Source organism: Camelus bactrianus, chromosome 9, assembly GCF_048773025.1.
Source record: "Camelus bactrianus isolate YW-2024 breed Bactrian camel chromosome 9, ASM4877302v1, whole genome shotgun sequence".
NCBI classification, from domain to species: domain Eukaryota; kingdom Metazoa; phylum Chordata; class Mammalia; order Artiodactyla; family Camelidae; genus Camelus; species Camelus bactrianus.
The window spans coordinates 61,586,770-61,603,469 of record NC_133547.1 but is presented as its reverse complement, the minus strand read 5'-3'; the positions used below and the strand labels follow the sequence as shown (position 1 = coordinate 61,603,469).

Here is a 16,700-nt window from a genome sequence, read left to right as displayed (position 1 = left end):
GTTGACTCTTGTTCTAGGCATTTAATTCACTTTACTCTTTACAGGGGGAAATGATAACATTGTACAGGAGGGGCATAAACAACTAGTTATACTCTAAACTGGAGGGAAAAAAAATAAAGTCACCTCACATACTTAATGGACTAGGGGTTAAATAAATCAATAAATTCATGCATATATACATTCAAAAGGAAATGAAAATGAAATTGCAAGCATTAGTATTTTTAAGAAATAACCGAAGTATGTTTATCAAAATTGCTAATGATTTATATATAAATTACATTATAGATTTGTTTACCAGTAATGCTTTTCATCTGCTTGACACGCAAATTTTGTCCAGTCACTTTAGAAGGATATCTCAGGAACCCAGAGGTGGGAGCCGGAGCCCAGAGCCCTCAGCCTAAGGAAGAAGTGAAGGGCAGAGGAGAGCAGTGGACTTGTACACCACACTGTGCTCAAGTTACTGCTAAAGGATGGTGAAAGGACTGCTTTTTTGTAGTTCTGACTGCCTGTCCTAAAATTCATATTCAATAGCTGTTATTTGGAAATAATTTTTGTGGTTGTTTTACCAAGTTCTCAGATTATATTAAAGATTCAATTGGCACGTAATTTTATTCAACACTCAGTATTTAGCACTATTCAGCACTAAAGATTCAATGGAGAACAAAATAGACAAGTTCTCTGCCCTATTGGAACTTAAATCTACTAATTATTGTATATTAATATTATATATTAAAGTATATTTCAGTATGGTCACCTTGAGTGAATCTTTGTGGAAAATCTTCTTGGCTTTATCATAGTCTAAAATCCTGAACTGTCAAGAACTTTCCAGGTTGTGTCAGCTAAGTGAGGTTAGGCACACCAGGCAAAAGAACAGCAGAACTTTGGTAAGAGGGAAGAGAAATAACACAGCTTCCATCAGGCGTTTTCTGTAAAGGACGTCACCTGGCTACTTTAGAAAAAGATATGTTTATCCTAATCATCAGAGTGTACTTGGTAACTGGGTGGAGAGTGATGGTAATAGACCCTCATTCTCAAGAAAGCATAAATACTGACTTCCTCATAAAGACATTGGAAAACAATATATAATTGGTTTTTGATAATGATAAAACACCATTTAAAATCATTTGTAGTTTTAAAACTTGAACAATGAGATAATAATTGAAAAAGGTGTGTTTCATAGCAGCCTAGAACATCTCTGAAATTACCATTTTGGAAGGAGTAAGCGACAGGGAAAGATTACTTGAATGTGACCTGGGTACTTGCTTCTATATTTGGCTTTTTGCCTCTGCTGTGAGACCTATCTAAAATAGACAGTGATCAAAATCAAAATCAGATGCCTTGTGTTTGTCTTAATAACATTCTTCTGGTCCCTCTCCTACCCCACCACCTAGTGAATTTTCAGTGTACTAGTTCCAGATACCTTCCAAGTGATTGTATTGAACTAGGATCAGTTTATTCAGTCATTGGAAATTGATGTTTTCTCAGTAGTAAGGTCCTTGTCCTTCAGGAGCTCCCAAGCTATTTGAGAGATAGATAATACTGATGCCTACTGATAATCTAATGTGCTGAATAGTGTTAGAGGCCATGCACAGAGATCACGGGCCATCCTTGTGCTCCCTCTTAGCATGAGATGACCCTACACATAGAATCCACACTGGAAACACTGTTCCTTGCTTGTTATGACAGAGTGCCACAGGCTGCCTTGTCTATTTATGTCCCTTTATACTCTCACTTTATATACTATATAAGAGGGTTTTTAAAACCTCCATTATACTTAGGAGGAAACTGAAGAGAAAATGTATTGTCATGCAAAGCATCCCCATAACTTTTCATTTACATAGAAACTATTCCAGTGAGTTATTTCTAGCAGTCAGGAGTAGGTTTCGATTAATTCCATTCTTCTTTGCAAACCATCATGATTGGTCAATAAATCGTAGCCTGGCAGGTTTACTAAAAAAGCATCCTCTCTCTGACAAAGACCTTCATAAGTCTGTACCAGTGACCTTCAAAAATTGACCTCAATTAGTGATAGAGCTTGCCAGTACTGATTAATATTCAACCTTTTGTAGTTAGAGTCCTTTAGCTTCTAGTCCTTACTTTACTATTCTCTACTAAATACTGAGCACAGTCAAGGCAAATCTTAATCCTTCATTTCTTTGCCCCTCTGAGTGCTGCCACTTGGAAATTTGTCTGTTGAAGTAAAACCACAGATTTCTACAGTTGAAGGAGACCTTACTAGGTTAACACCATCATTATATAGATAAGGAAATGGAGTCCTAGATATATGAAGTAACTTGTCCAGCGACACACATGGAGTTAGTGGCAAAGCGTGTATTCAAACCAAACCTAATTTCTAGGCCACTCTCCTGCTTACATATTTGCTTTCTCAGGTCTTATTTTCTTATCAGATCGCAAGGCTACTCCCACTTTTTTTTTTCAGCCTTCTTCTCCTCAGTGAACTGTGAAACTTCTCTCATACTTCTAGGTCTTTAGTTAGGAGGTGCCTAAATCTCTTCTTGCTCTGACTATTCACTGTAGTCCCTTACCCACAGGATTTTTCATTTAAGTGTTCTCATTTCCAAATCCCATTCCAGACCTAAGCTACCACTTTCGTCCTCTAAATTCCTCCTCAGCTTATTTCCAATAGTGACAGCACTATTCTTCCTCGACTTAAAACCTTGGTGGTAGTGGTGAATCAGTCCTCCTTCCCTCTTGCCCTCTTCTTACTGTCACCATACTCACTCTCCTTCCCCTGCTATCACATTTGTCAGGTCCTTTGCATTTTCTTTGTCTAAATGATTTCCTTGCTCTTTCTACTCTTTTGGTTTTCAAGAAGTAACAGGTATTTTTGAAAGTGATTTCACCATTTGCTAAGCAAATTGTGTGAACTGGCAAAGCCTCTGTTAACTGATCTGTAAAGTGGGGTAGTAATGATCGTAAAATATCATCAAGATTAATTGAAATAAGATATAAATTCTCCATTGTAAAGTTTAACCCATGGATGCTCAATAAATATTTGTGGAATGAATGTTAGTTCCGTTCTCCTTACAGCCGTAACAAGTATATGAGTTTGAAGAATTTTTTTCTTAACTATCTAAACTATAAAAGATAAGATATTAATACATGAAGATTTTTTTTCTAAGCTATGGTTAGTGTGTCCTTTGCTCTATGACCACTTCACATGCTAATTATAAAAAATGTTTGTCTTGGTCTATTTTTGCTTATAACAGCTGTGTTGAGATATAATTCATTACTATGAAATTCATCCTTGAAAATACACAATTCAGTGGTTTTTAGTATATTCATAGAGTTGTGCAACCATCACCACTATCTAATTTTAGAACATTTTCATTACTCCAGAAAGAAACCCCATTCCCCTTAGCAGTTACTCCCCTCTTTCCTTCCTTCCCGTATTGCCTGGCAACCAACCAACCAACCACCTATTTTCTGTCAGCGTGGATTGGCCTGTTCTGGCCATTTTATACAAATGGAATCAATATATGACCTTCTGTGTTTGGCTTCTTTGACTTAGCATGTTTTCAAGGTTCATCCGTGTTGTGGCATGTATTAGAACTTCTTTCCTTTTTAGAGCTGACTAACATTTCACTCTGGAATAGACCACATTTTGTTTATCCATTCATCACTTGATAGACAGTTAGGTTGTTTCCACTTTGGGGCTATTATGAATAATTCTGTTGAACATTTGAGTACAAGTTTTTATGTGGATATATGTTTTCAGTTCTCTTGAGTATAGGACTAGGAGTAGAATTAGTATAGACTCTTTAGTTGATAAAGCAAAGAATTTTCATTTCAAAGCGAATGGTGAGAGAACTGAAGTTTCTTATTTGAGGCATTTGGGGTGTTCATTTCCATATTAGTTCTTTAGGATTGAAATTATTTGCACTGGACCTCACAGAACACTATGCTCCCTGAGATGCTTGGCACATCATAGAAACCAACAAAATCAAGAGTCTTTTCTGAAAGGATCAGAAACAATACAAATGCCCCCACATACTAAAGGATGCTCATATTAGCATAGAGTAACAAAACCCCCAAATCTCAGTGGTTTACTCTCACCAAAGCATTTATTTTTATTCACTTTATATACAAGGTACACTGCAGGAATAAGAAAGGGAAAACTCTCCTAAAGGGATGCAAATTAAGGAAAAGTCAGATGTTAGATTAAGATAACACATTTCAAAAGTATCCTACCCTCTGCTCTAGAGCATGAGCCTTTAGAGTGACAATAAGAATGTTTCCCTTTTCTCTCAGTCATCCTCCTTCCAACCAAAACTGAACTGAAAGGGAGAGAAGGAGGGCGGTCTGGAACTTTTGGAATGATGTTTCCATTCAGTTCAAGAGCAGGCTTCAAGCACTGCCTTTACCTTTATAGGAAGCCATGGAAAGGGAAAAGATGTCTTTGAAGTAGAGCTTGGCATTGAGCATCATATGGTCAGTCATACAGAGGTCACTAATTGCTCTCCCTTTTCTTGTTTTTCAGTGAACGAGATAATTGGGAGAGACATGTCCCAGATTTCTGTTTCCCAAGGAACAGGGGTGAGCAGGCAGGCTCCCCTCCCAGGTCCCGATTCCCTGGATTTAGGAAGATCCGACGGGCTCTAACAGTGCTCACTGCAGCCTTGTGTCCACCTTCACATACTTCTCATGTTTCTCTCCTTGGACCTTGGGTTTCCAACTCTGCGACCTTCAGGATGGAGCCAGGAGTTGGGATCACCTTATGTGGGGAAAGCAGCATTCCTCCAACTCAGGCCTTGGGTAGATTTTGTAAAAGAATAGCAGCAGCACAGGCTGTTTGAGCTTTGGGAAAATGAGCTTTGCTTTTTATATTTAAATAGGATACTTTTATATGATGGGTGCTTTGAGTGTGAATGCAGCAGGCTCTCATTTCAGAGGTGCTGCTTTTGCAGGTGACCTGGTTGCTTAGCTAGGATTGGTGATTTGTACTGCTTTGTGGTCATTTAAAGGACCCTTTAGCTTTGATGATATTTTTAAAGTAGAAACTTTTGATAAAACCTTCCAGAAGCAAATATAAAAGAAAAAAAAAACTCCCAAGCCTACACCTTTGCCTCAGAAACTCAGCATGTGTCCTGAAGCCTTTCATAGATTCATAGGAAATAAAGCCAAATGTAGCTCATACCTCTTTATAAAAGTAAACTGTTAGATAAAAGAGAAGAGACCATTCCAATCATTGAAGTGTTGGAATATAAAACGACATTCCAGAGCATAGCCTTTTTGTAACTTTCTAAGTAATCTTCCTGCAATCTCTCTGTACTGTCTCCATGTTGAAACTGCTTTTTTCCCTCAGGGCCTTGGGTAAGATAACTACATGTAAGGTGACTTTGGAAGGTGGGGTTTTTTAGCTTGGTAGCTTTAATTTCCTGCCATCCTATAAATAGGTAGGCTGTGGAGTACTCTTCCCTTTCGTGTCCTCTTGCCCAGACGTTTTCCAAGTGGGAGCATCTGCATTTGGCTCCTCTGTAACTTTTGAAGCCACAGTCTCATGAGTCTCATAATGGTTTAGGCAATTTTGCTGGTTCTAGCTTATCTATAGAGGCCAAGCTGTGTTAGAAGCTAAGCACAATGAGCTCTGCTTCAGGACAGGAGCAGAGAACATGCAGGAAGCTTTTAAGATGGGAAGCTTGTAAGATTCACACTGGCATAGAAGGCTTTCCCCTCATTCTGTTTACAGCCTAAAATGATTCTGGCCTACCCTGCCCCATCTGCATGGCCTTTTCCAAAAGGCTTTGAGGCAAATCCAAAAATGAGGTAGCATCATAGACCTGACCCTTAACACCAAAGATGCCCTGGTGCTGCTGCTGTGCCTAACGTGGGGCCAGCAAGAAACTCCAGCCTGCTGTCTACCAAAGGAGGTGCCCAAGTTGGGTGCTTTTCTCAAACCCTGCCCTTGCCCCTCTCCTTAATGGGATTGATATCCTAGTCCAAGGTTTGGTCCTTCTTCAAAACCCCTGAAGTTTGCAGTATATTTTCAAATGTACTTTAATTCAGGAAGCAAATTTTTTGAGTGCCTACAGTGTGCTGGGCTGGTCAAAGACTTGATGTGGTTATTCCAGGGGACTGTGGGTCCTAGATGCCAGTACTCTCTACTGAGGCCAAGCAAGGCCTGAATGGAGGGAGCCAGCTCATTGCCCACCACCTCTAGTCAGCCAGGTAGGAGCTGTTGACCCAGAATGAAGAAGTATGTTTTCTTTTCCTTTAAACCATGTTGTTTTAGATTTCTCCCTAAAACTAGTTAGAGAAAAATGCCTGTCCTTCAGCAGATCACTCTAATCCCTCTTGGAGCCCAATGTTTTCTTATTTTCTTTGCAAGAGAGTTGTGTCATGGAGTGTAGGTAGTGAGACTTGTTTCAGGGCCTGTGGTTGGAAGCCCAGAGCTTCCTTTGGAGGGGTTGTAGGGGGCTGGCCCCTGGGATGAAGTTCCAGAGAACTGGCCAGACTTGCCTCCACCCTCTTGTCCCCGGTGTAGCTGCCTCACATGGGGTTCTTGCAAGAGCTCCCCTTGCAAGACCCTTTGGGGGTTGCTCTACCGCCCTCAAAAACAAAAGCCTCTACGATCCAGAGTTGCTATGCACCAAATTTTGATGCCTTTTAAATACCTTGATGCCTGTAGCACTAGAAATGCTTTCCTATTTAAAATAAAAGTTAAATTTTAAAATAGAGCTTTGTATACTACATAAGCAGTTTTGTATCAGCTTTGTAAAAGCTTTGGTGTAAGAGTCAGTATTTTTTGGCTTTGTAGATAAAGACCTTAATTTTTGTGCAACATAGTGATGTTAAAGCACACATCCATTGGACTATGCAAATGGATTTCTAGTAACAGCACTGAGCAACTGGGCATGTGCTAGCACCTACCCCTTCTCCCTTCAACCCGGGATAGATCTTGGGTTGAGGAATGGGATGAGTAGCCTTCTATATACTGGAGATGCACAGAGAAACATGGCTGAAAACAGCTTTTAAAGGAACAGATGTCTTTGGGTTTGCGTGTGGTGCTGATGCCCAGGGTGCATCCCACTCCTGTCTAGGGCTAGCCACTATCACCAGAGCTCTGCTGGGTCTGGCTGTAAAGCCTGGCTTTGATACTCAGAACAGATGGTTATCCGTAAGGCTCAGAAGGGCTCAAGTTGAAACCTTGTATTTTGTAAAATGGATGGTGTTAAGGAACTGGTTCTCAGTTATGTTTACAGCACTTAAGATTGTGTTTTCTTGTACAGTCTGTATTTTAAAACCTTTTATAGGAGTACAGTGCTCCTTACACAAATACAAAGGGAAGAAGAGCCAGCAATTCAGGCTCCTCAGTTACAGTGCTGAAATAATAAACGGTGACAGGTCAACAATCTTCTTGAAATCTGCCTGAGTTTTCCTCTGCCTGGGGCTGGTGTGGAGCCCCTCACTCTGAGCCAAAGTGAAGGGCACTTTGGCTTTTAAAAAGTCCACTTGGTTAGGAACCTTTGTTTATTTTACGGAGAGGGTAGAGTTCCAAATTCCTTCAGAAGCTTCAGTTCTGCACCCTCTAATGAGTGCAAAGGGCATTCCAAGGTGTCTGCTGAGTTCAGGACAACTGGCCTGCCCAAGGTGTGCATGAAAAGTAGGCAGAAAATCCCCTTTAAGTCAAGCCTGAGTTTTTTTGTGAGGGCCTCCTGCCCCCTAGTGTCCTCTGGGGATACTGCAGTACAGTCCATCAAAACAGCCTGTGATTTTGCCATCTGATAACTCCTTGTGCCAAGCTGGAGGGCTAGCATCCTCAGGTGGGGCCATCTCTGGCACAATGTGGCCACCGAGATCCAAGTATCATGGGGGCTGGGGCCAGCACTCTCTGCCTCCCTGTCCCCCACCAGAAAGGACAGGGGAAGGTAGAACATTGGGATCTTTACTCAGAAGCTCCCTGGAGTCATACATTGAAGGCACCAGGGCTCACATTTTTAAAAAGAAAGCAAGCCTGCTGTGGACATCAGCCCTACAGATTCTGTAGGCATGGGCCATAGCCAGAACAGACCAATGGCTCTCTGGGTTCTACCTAAGAGGCCCAGATCAGACCACTGGGAGCAGGGTAGCGCCATTCCACCCCAAGCCCTGCATGCAGGGTCCAGCCATCATCTTTGCGGTAAACAGGTAGGGCAATAAGTGGGGAATGGAGCTGGGGCTTGAGCTCCTCATGGTGCCTTCTGAGAATTTTGACAAGCCAGAAAGAAGCCACCAGGTTGAGGGTCCTGGTTCTCTGGATGCAGGAGAGACCTGTTAGCTGAGGACATCAGCCAGCTCTTACCTCCTGGATCCCTCACCTACAAACACACCCATTCTTTGGGGGCCTGTAGCACAGTGCGAGGTGGGTCAACAACCGGCATCAGACTGGTGTAGTCATCAGGGGCTAGCTGCAGAAGTGAAAGAGATTTAGGGCAGGGAGCTCCAGACTTGGCCAGTTTCCCAAGCCCTCCAGCCACACCTCACCTGGTAGGCCTGGAAGACGCTGAGCAGATCCTTCATACCAGCTGTGTACGGGACACTCTGCATACGGACCAGGGCTCCTGGCTGAGACAACACTGAGGTGGGAGCAGAGGCCAAGGCAGCAGAGGGTGTGGTGAGGTAGCCCACAGTGGTGGGAGAGACTGGGGGGCTGGGGTGGGAGAGGCAGGGATTTAGTAGTGCAGTCCCACCTATGGCCTAGACCAAGACTTTCCTGCCTCTTCTTTCCTCTTCCCTAAAACCCCAGTCTCTACAGAGTCATCTCTTTTCTAGTTTGTAGATGGCATCAGTCAGCCCATCACTCCCTTGTTGTCTCAAAATAAAGTCCAAGCCACAACAGACCTTGGGTCATCTGGCCCAGAAAGGGGATCATGACCACCCCACTCCCAAACCAGGACAAGGAGGCAAGACTATGAAGTTCTCTTAGCACGGTACCTGGGGTAGTAAGCTGTGTAATTCATGTAGAGTTGAGTGGCTGGCCCTGGGTAGTAGGCAACAGGGGTGGGGGCAGCGGGCACCCTAGCAGCCGGGAGCAGTGCTGAAGAGGGATACAGAGCTGCCGTCTCAGTGGGAATGAGTGTTGGGGTGGCCTGGAAGGTGGCGTAGACAGGCGGTGAGAGGCCTAAAGGCAGAAGTAGAGAGTATATCTGCAGGGAGCCCAGCACTGCCCTGGGTGGGGCAGCCAGAAAGAGTCCCCAACACAGAAAGTGAGGGTTATAACAGCTTGGTCCCCACGTGCCTCCTTCTTCCTCAGCCCCTGGGACACTCACAGGGCAGCTTGCAGGGTGGAGGGGACATGCCACTGCGGCCCAAGGTGCCACCCATCAGCACTCGGCTCATCTCCTCTGTGGAGCAGGGGACCACCTCCACATAACGTTCCTTCATTGCTTTCTTATGGCAACGCTGAGCAGCAGCTAGGGCCCGTTCTGCTGATGTCATCTGGATGAAGGCATCACCTGATGGCCGGCCCTGTGCACACCATCTTGTAAGCAGTCTATTGTATGCAAGAGTGCCTTACTCCCAACCACAGACCCCTCCCAAACTAAGCATTCCTCCCCTCTGGCAGCAGCTTTACCTGCTGGTTGAGTACCATGTGCACACCATGGGGCCGAATGTCAGCCGCTGCCTCCCCCAGAAAGCTCAGGATGTCTTCGATGGTGGCTGTGTAGGGCAGGCCTCGGAGGCGTACACAATCTCTCCCAGTTCCAGGGGCCAATGGGAAGGGAATGGGCAGCAGCGGAGCAGTCAGTGTGGGAAGGAGTGGGCTGGATGCATAGCGGTTCAGGACCTAGTAAGGAAGGCAGCAACAGGCTGGTCATGCCAAGTAGAGGATGGAAGGGGCATCCTGAAGAAGGGCATGGGGGTAAGGGGAGCCCTGGGTGCTCACCTGCTGCACCTCGGCTGCAGTGCTCCGAAAGAGTTCAATGTATCGCTTACCCAGCATGCCCTTATGCCTGCGTAGTGCAGCCTGTGCCAGCTCCTCACAGGCAAAGAGGGCAAAGGCATCACCAGTGGGCCGGCCGTCAGGGTGGCGCACAAAGAGCAGCCCATCAGCACCCCCAGTCACTGGACACTCTGGCCCCAGGAAGCTTAGCACATCTGCTGGCCCAGCCGAGAAAGGCAGTCCCCGCAGCCGCAGGATCACTTGGTCTTCCCGTGACAGGAAACGAGCCACCTCTAGTGATGTGCCTTGTTGGGGGGCGTGGAAGTCACCTTCTGACTTCATTTGTGCCTTTCCAAATACCCACCCACACCTGGCACGCAGGGGAGGAGAAAGGCAAAGGGCATTGGGGAAGCAGGACCTGGATCAAGAACCAAGGGGAGCTAAGTGCTGTTAGGAGCACACTCACCCCCTGCGATCTTTACAAACTCCTCTCCTGTTGCTTTATACACCTGTAGGGGCAGCAGGGGCAGCACATGGGTCTCTGGCGTGCCCCACCTCAGCTCTGCCCTGCTCCACTCCCAAGCCCAGAGCCCCACCTCGATATAGCGGACACCCATGTGGTGCTTGTGTCTCTGCAGTGCTAGGTCCCTCTGCTCGCTGTCCACAAAGCGGATGAGGGCCTCACCATTTCTGCGGCCCTGGGCGTTCAGGCACAGTGCTACACCGCCCCTGCAGAGCCAGTGTTGTGTTAGTGCCTCCTGAGTAGGCCTGCCCTCTTGGGCCCACCCACCCATCCTGCTGTACCCACCTGGCGATGTTGAGCCCTTTGAAGAATCTAGCCACGTCCTGGTCTGATGACTGCCAGGGCAGCCCTCGGGCCCGAACCACAGTCTCACTGTCCACCATGTCAGCCTTGCTACTGTAGGGGCAGGGCACAGAGTCAGAGCTGTCCAGCTATTGACACCCCCACCACTGCCCTCACACTCACCAAGGCCCTGTCTCATATTTCTGCTTTACCACTTCGGGCTTCGAAAACAATTGACCTGAGAGGAGATGGCATGGGGGTCAGCAGGGTCTGGTGGAGGGGGTTCTCCCCACCAAGCTCTGCAAAAAGAGGACAGTTGAAGGAGAAGGAGGTGACAAAGGGGCTTTCATCTTGTGGCCTCTCAGAGAAGGTAACAAATGGGGAGGGGAACTTTGAGGAAGTAACAGGTAGGCATTCACCCATCCCTGAGAACAGGTGACAGGTGGTGAGGGGAACCTTACCACTGGGCCCTTCGAGCAGGTAGAGGATGACAGCTACCATTGTCTTCACTTCCCAGACCCCAAAATCATCCTCTGTGGCATCTGTTTCCAGTCCCAAGTCTATGAGCAGAGAAATAACAATGAGGAAATCCCAGCATGAGAGGGCAACTAGCATGAGCACTAATCCTTGTCCCACCTAGACTCAAGTTCCCTACATAGACATGCAGAATCCTAGCAAACACACTTGTTTTGGCCTAGCTCATGTATGCCCTTACAGTTTTGCAGCCCTGACATATGTAGATGTATGCCCACATTCCAAATGTGCCCCAACATAGACAGAGACATGCACTCAAGGATTCAGCAGGTAATATAAACTTGAGTGTGTTCATATAACCCACCAGCATGCACATACTCACGTTCAGCCTACAACCGACCCTCCCTCCTAACCCTGCTGGGTCACAGATACCCTGTGCCATGGTAGCCACGGTGAGGTCCCTGGCAGGGCGGGCGCTCGGGTACTGCACATGGAACTCTCTGCGAAGGTCGTAGAAGGAGAAGAAGGTGTCGGGGAGCACCAAGTTCTGGGGGCACACGGGAATGGGCATGAATGGGGGGAACTGAGCTCCCCTGCCCCACCCCTGTGACAATGGGGGTCCTGGGAACCCTACCCCCTGTTGTGCCCTCAGTGGTGACGTACCTTCCTGGAGGCTTCAGGATGCAGGACCTGTCGAAGCAGCTGCTGCCCATCAGTACAGAGCGTGTAGGGGCCCCCGCCCAGCAGAGCCACATCCCCGCTCACCAGCTGTGAGAACTGGGAATAGGGAGTGGGGAAGTAGACAGACAGACTCACAGCTAGGCAGCGGGGTGGGAGGGAAGGCTTGCAAAGCTGGTTCAGCTAGATGTTCAGCCCTTTCCTGCCTGAGGAGGAGGTGGCCACACCTGCTGGGCCTGGCTCAGTGTCCTCCTTCTCTCCCAGTCCACTGTCATCTTTCTCCAGGCCAAAAGGGGGCAGTCCTATATCACCTGAGCCCCCATCACACACACTCCAGGAGTCTGGAGTGGGGCCAGAGCAAACACCTGGTGGAGTGGGACAAGCAGGTGGGAAGGGGTGGGGCAAAGCAGGTTAAACCTGTCCCTGACCAGGCACTAACTCATACAGGTGGGGGAGGCCCAGTCCTGCCTGAGGCCCAGCCTGCTCATGGTCAATGGCAACCCCGCCCCTAGGTCTGACCAACCAAGGAGCAGAGAAACTCCAAGGACAGAGCTCCACACCTGGACGCCAGGGGCAGCATGAGCTTTGACCCAGACCATATCGACTGGCTGGCACTGACCTATTTGCTCTTAGAGTGGGAAGCTGCCCGGCCCCTCCCCCATCCTCTGTCCCTGCTGGAGAACAGGTATAAGCACTAACCACAGGCCCAAAAACCTCCCCCAACCCCAGCTTTACAATCTGAGCCTGGCAGAGCAAGGCAGCCCAGCACACTCTCCAACTGGGGGCTAGTTTGGGATTGCTCCTGGAACAGATTCAGATTCAACATCTTTATGTCTCTGTTTCCTCATCAGGAACCACCAGAATTGTTGGAAGATTAAAGGCTTTGGCACTTTCACTCATTCTACTCAAGAGTCAGGCACAGGGTGAACGCGGTAGGGAAGATAAGAAAATAGCAATGGGAACCGCCTCCCACTCCAGCCAGAGCAGGGAGGCACCCCAGGCCTTTGCACTCAGAAGGCAGGTAGCCTCCAGGCGCAGTCCGGACAGCGCCCACGCCTGGCCAGCCGGCCGGGACAGGCCTGGACGAGCAGCTTACACCTGGCGGCGTCTGCCTCTGGGGCAGACACCGCCCTACACCCCCGCTCCAGCGTCTCCCAGGCGGGTGGGTGGGTCGAGGACGCAAGCTGCAGAGACAGTGACCTATGGCCAAGTCTGGGCCCCTTGTCCCTTTCTTCTTCCTGCTGCTGTTCAGGGACACCTGGCCAGGCAGGTTCCCAGAGGCGTCTCAGCGTAGTTCCCCGGCATGCCGGGTACTCTGGGAGGGGTCTCTCAGCCTCCATCTCCACCCCCTCAGTAGGAGTGGATCAATGAGAAGTCAGAAAAGACGCCCCCCAGGAATGGCCCGCACACGAGGGAGTCGCTGAAAGTTTCAAACAACAGGAACCCGTCCTACCGCCTGGGCCAGTTGGTTGTGGCGCGCCAGGCCTCGCCTCCTGCCGCCTCTTCCGCAGAGAAATGTTCCTGTGGCCCGGCTGTGCCTTCAGTCACCCCGGCCCCGGAGCTCACCTGCTGCAGCACCTTGTCCAGCGGCTCGGCCTGCGCCAGACTGTCGGCACTCAGGCCGCTCGCCTCGCGGCACTGCGGGCTCAGTGCGACCACCTCAGCGCGAACCAGTGACTTATGCAATGTCCCCACCTGCAAGCGGCGGGAGAAACAGCTCAATCACTGCGCCCCTTGGATCCTGAAGCTCCCTGGAGACCCCACCGCCGCGTTTCCACCCTACCTGGCGGCTCCGCGGCTCCACAACTTGCCAGACTAGGAGGATTAAGTCAGTTTCGTCGGAGCCCAGGTCCGGCCCCAGCGCTCCGGCCGTGGCCCCGAACAGTATGACCAGTGGTCCAGGACCGGGACGGGGGTCAGCAGCGGAGTCTGCGGTGGGGATCGGACCTGGGGGCGGTGGCTGGGGTGGCGGCGGAGTCATGGCCGCAGAGGAAGGGGGCGCTTGGCCCGACACACGCGGATCGACGAAGCGCACGCACGCACCGGCCGACGGCAGACGCGGATCGGCTTGGGCGGGACACCCTGTGTTGGGGGCGGCACCTGCGGCCCGGCTGGCGCAGTGGGCTCTGCTGAGACCCGCCCGCGGCGCTCCGCGGGGCGGGGCGGCAACTGGCCACCGCCCTCTCTGGGCGAGTTACCTGTCTGCCCCGCAGGCCACGTGACAGAGGGCGGCCTTGGGAACCGTGAGGGAGGGCCGCTAGAACCTAGCCCTGGGCACGCGCGCTCTCACGCCCGGCCTGGCGGGCGCTCAAGTCCCACTCTCTCAGAGGGCCCTGCCTGACTCCTGAGGCGACCCCATCCTCCTCACACCCACCCACCCACGAGGCCAAGTGCAAAACCAGGGACCTTCTTCAGTCCGTAAGTGTCCATTGGACTTGTGAAAATCACCAGGAGTCAGTCTAGAGGCTGTGGGGGTCACGACAGCCAGTCTGGAGGGGTAATATAAGTCACCCAGGGTCAAAGGCTGCTGTGAGAGTTACCGGGTATCACCCAAAGGCCTGAAGTCGACTAAGGGAAGGGGAGGGTGGCAAGGAGCACCAGAAGTCATTAGAGCTCTTCTGGGGGTAGGTGTCACCAGAGATCATTGGGAAGGGCTTGTCCACACAGGTGGGAAGGCCGGGCCTTAGTCTGGCTCTGGGAAGTGCCCGCCATGCCAAAACGCGGTCGGAGGTTCGCAGGCTTGGGTGCTGGACCAGGAAGAAGCGCGTCTCCCCGACCCCGGGCACCTGCTCCTGAGAGCTGCACTCTAGACGGCTCTGAGCCTGATGGTCTGGGCACGGAGCCTCACCCCTACCCGACGTGGGGACTGCTGCCTGTTTTTGCCTTCCCGCCTTGACAAGAGGCCTGTTGCCTGTGGGTGTGCTGGTCAGTGGGGGCTAGCGGCGAAAGTGTAATGTGCGCGAGGAGGCCGCAGATCCTTCTCCAATTCGGATAGTCCCTCGTGGAGGGCTCCTGGAACTCTTTCGCCTCGTCTGGCTTGGTGAGGCTTTTTACAGCAAGTTTTCAGACCGCCCGGACTTGCCCAGGCTCTCCCATTTATGTGACTGAGGAACTGAAAAATCCGGCGGGAAGAAGGGAGTCCAGCGCGGCAGGAGCAGAGGCATGGGGTTGCCAAGCCGGAGCCGAAACTGGGGCGGGAGCCGCACCTCACTCGAAAAAGCTGGGCACTGCGTTCGGACCTTCGGAAACTGAGAGAGCGAAATAGTCCGGCGTAGAGGTGGGGCGCCTCCAAGGCCATGCTTACTAATTCCACGCTGCAGCTCGTACCCACTTGACGAATAAAGAGATTGAGTTGCCCGGGACGTTAGTGACTCGCGCCGGGACACGGCTGTCGGCAGGGAGAGAGAAATAGCCAGGTCTTCCAGCAGCTTCGGGCAACCAGCGATTCCCCTTAGGATGTAGGCAAGTGCCTGAGCGCCGCGGCCCTTCCTATTCCGCCAACCGCTGCCGGCCCTCTTGATCCCCCCCCCCCGGAAGCGCTAAGCCAATCAGGCCCGGGGAGAAGAAGCAATGTGGCTCTTTAGCCCCGCCCCCTCCAGATAAGCCTGGAATGTCAAATATTTGTTCGGAAGGCAGGGCACAACAGCGAGGTGAGGCCCTTCCCCCATCCAGACAGGAGCGCGCGTGCGCCAGGCTAAGTTGGACCTTCCTCGGCGCCACGCCCTTTCAGTTAATTATATTCCACCCCAACAGCATCTCAGCCTCTCCTAAAACTTCTGGCATGCATCGCCCCTTGTCGGGCTCCAGTCTGGGCTCTGCTGCTGCAGGACAGAGCCCCGGCATCCCCGCCGGGCCATCCGGGCTTTACTTGATCTCAGCCTCACACTTCCTGGAGCCCCCATCCATTCAACCTCTAGATCTTCGTGCCAGGCCCTTCTCTGTTTTTCCTTAAATGAGAAAAATGCCCTCTCCACATCCATCCTGAGCTCATTCTGATTGGAGACGCTTTCATGCGTGTACAGGTCCCCGGCGGGTACTGAACCAAAGCGTGGGGTGGTTCCCCCAAATCCCCTTGGGCCTGTCCGACCGCCCCCACCCACATGACAATTTGCGATGTTTGGACTCTTCTTGGAAAACTAAGTTTGTTAAAATCACGTTAGATCCCCCCCAGCTTTGCTGAGTTCCCTTACTCATCTATAGTTGAGTCACCCCATTAATACTAAACCCACACTCCTGTCCCCGAACCGGCTCTCACATCTCCGTTCCCCCAGCACAAAATCAACTTGTAACGCAATAAATCGTTTTTTGTCTCCCCATCCAACCACCCACCCACCCGCGAGCACATCACATCCTCGAGGACGAGCTCATCCTCAGAGCCCATCACTGAGCCTGTCTGGCACACTAGTGGCTCAAGACTAAATGAATGAATGCATGGTTGTCTAAGCACTCTTCCCGTATTCCCTCAACAATAACCTTCCCTGGGGTCACAGGGACTTTGCACTAGAGTCTCATTTGTGCTCTTTCATCCCTTCCCAACCCGCCCATGCCCTAGGTAACCTCTGCTCTCCCTCCAGATTTTCCCTTCTCAAGGCACCTCCCTCCATCGCTGGAGTCCCCACTGTGGTTTGAGATTTCTGTATTTCACTGATAAATACCCCGCATCCCTACCCGGCCATTAGCTAGTGTTCACGAATCACGAATGAATGAATCTGACATAAGGTACGTGAGGGGGGTCGGCATAGCAAGGCTCCAATGGCACAGCCAGATTTCTTTCCTAAACAGTACTCCAAGCTCGCGGAATCCCACCCTCGCTTCAGCCCTTGGAGGCCTGCCACGAAGGCAGCCAGCACTCCAGCCGTG

At 50.0% G+C, this 16,700-nt stretch overlaps 2 protein-coding genes across 10 annotated transcripts in view; one reads left to right on the top strand and one right to left on the bottom strand.

Annotated features, from left to right (window-relative positions):
* The window catches only part of NFATC3 (nuclear factor of activated T cells 3), a 115,108-nt gene extending 98,952 nt beyond the window's left edge, over positions 1 to 16,156 (top strand). For 2 of the 4 annotated variants that reach the window (XM_074370536.1, XM_010962516.3), the window contains one exon: positions 4,502 to 7,373. Coding sequence is in view for 2 of the 4 variants with exons in the window: in XM_010962516.3 (XP_010960818.2) it covers positions 4,502 to 4,623 (122 nt within the window). In the remaining 2 variants the exon portion in view is untranslated. Of the gene's footprint in view, positions 1 to 4,501; positions 7,374 to 12,691 lie in introns of those variants that run through there. The other 2 variants (XR_012509255.1, XM_045522277.2) reach the window with 2 other exon arrangements.
* ESRP2 (epithelial splicing regulatory protein 2) lies at positions 4,060 to 13,821 on the bottom strand. 6 transcript variants are annotated; one of them, XM_045522278.2, is made up of 16 exons: positions 13,624 to 13,821; positions 13,407 to 13,535; positions 11,826 to 11,939; positions 11,595 to 11,709; positions 11,150 to 11,248; positions 10,872 to 10,926; positions 10,692 to 10,802; positions 10,480 to 10,612; positions 10,350 to 10,392; positions 9,887 to 10,188; positions 9,575 to 9,787; positions 9,270 to 9,468; positions 8,935 to 9,121; positions 8,485 to 8,650; positions 8,303 to 8,408; positions 4,060 to 4,771 (listed from the first exon to the last, which is right to left on the bottom strand). In XM_045522278.2, the coding sequence occupies exons 1-15, from the start codon at positions 13,819 to 13,821 to the stop codon at positions 8,319 to 8,321; spliced, it is 2,154 nt and encodes a 717-aa protein (XP_045378234.2). In that variant the 3' UTR covers positions 4,060 to 4,771; positions 8,303 to 8,318. The 6 variants fall into 6 exon arrangements, 5 of the variants coding, with proteins under 5 accessions (XP_045378234.2, XP_074226638.1, XP_010960815.2 ...); XM_074370537.1 differs by having other exon boundaries at positions 4,060 to 4,705; XM_010962513.3 differs by having other exon boundaries at positions 4,060 to 8,408.
* Positions 16,157 to 16,700: the final 544 nt, after the last annotated feature.

What these genes read in the sequence shown, in the direction of transcription:
- ESRP2 (XM_010962513.3), bottom strand. Translation starts at nt 13,821, where the DNA reads ATGACTCCGCCGCCACCCCAGCCACCGCCCCCAGGTCCGATCCCCACC. An exon ending in ATCCTGAAGCCTCCAGGAAG is followed by an intron (nt 11,710 to 11,825) that starts GTACGTCACCAC and finishes GTGTGCCCCCAG; the next exon opens with AACTTGGTGCTCCCCGACAC. An exon ending in CTGCAGCCGAGGTGCAGCAG is followed by an intron (nt 9,788 to 9,886) that starts GTGAGCACCCAG and finishes CTTCCTTACTAG; the next exon opens with GTCCTGAACCGCTATGCATC.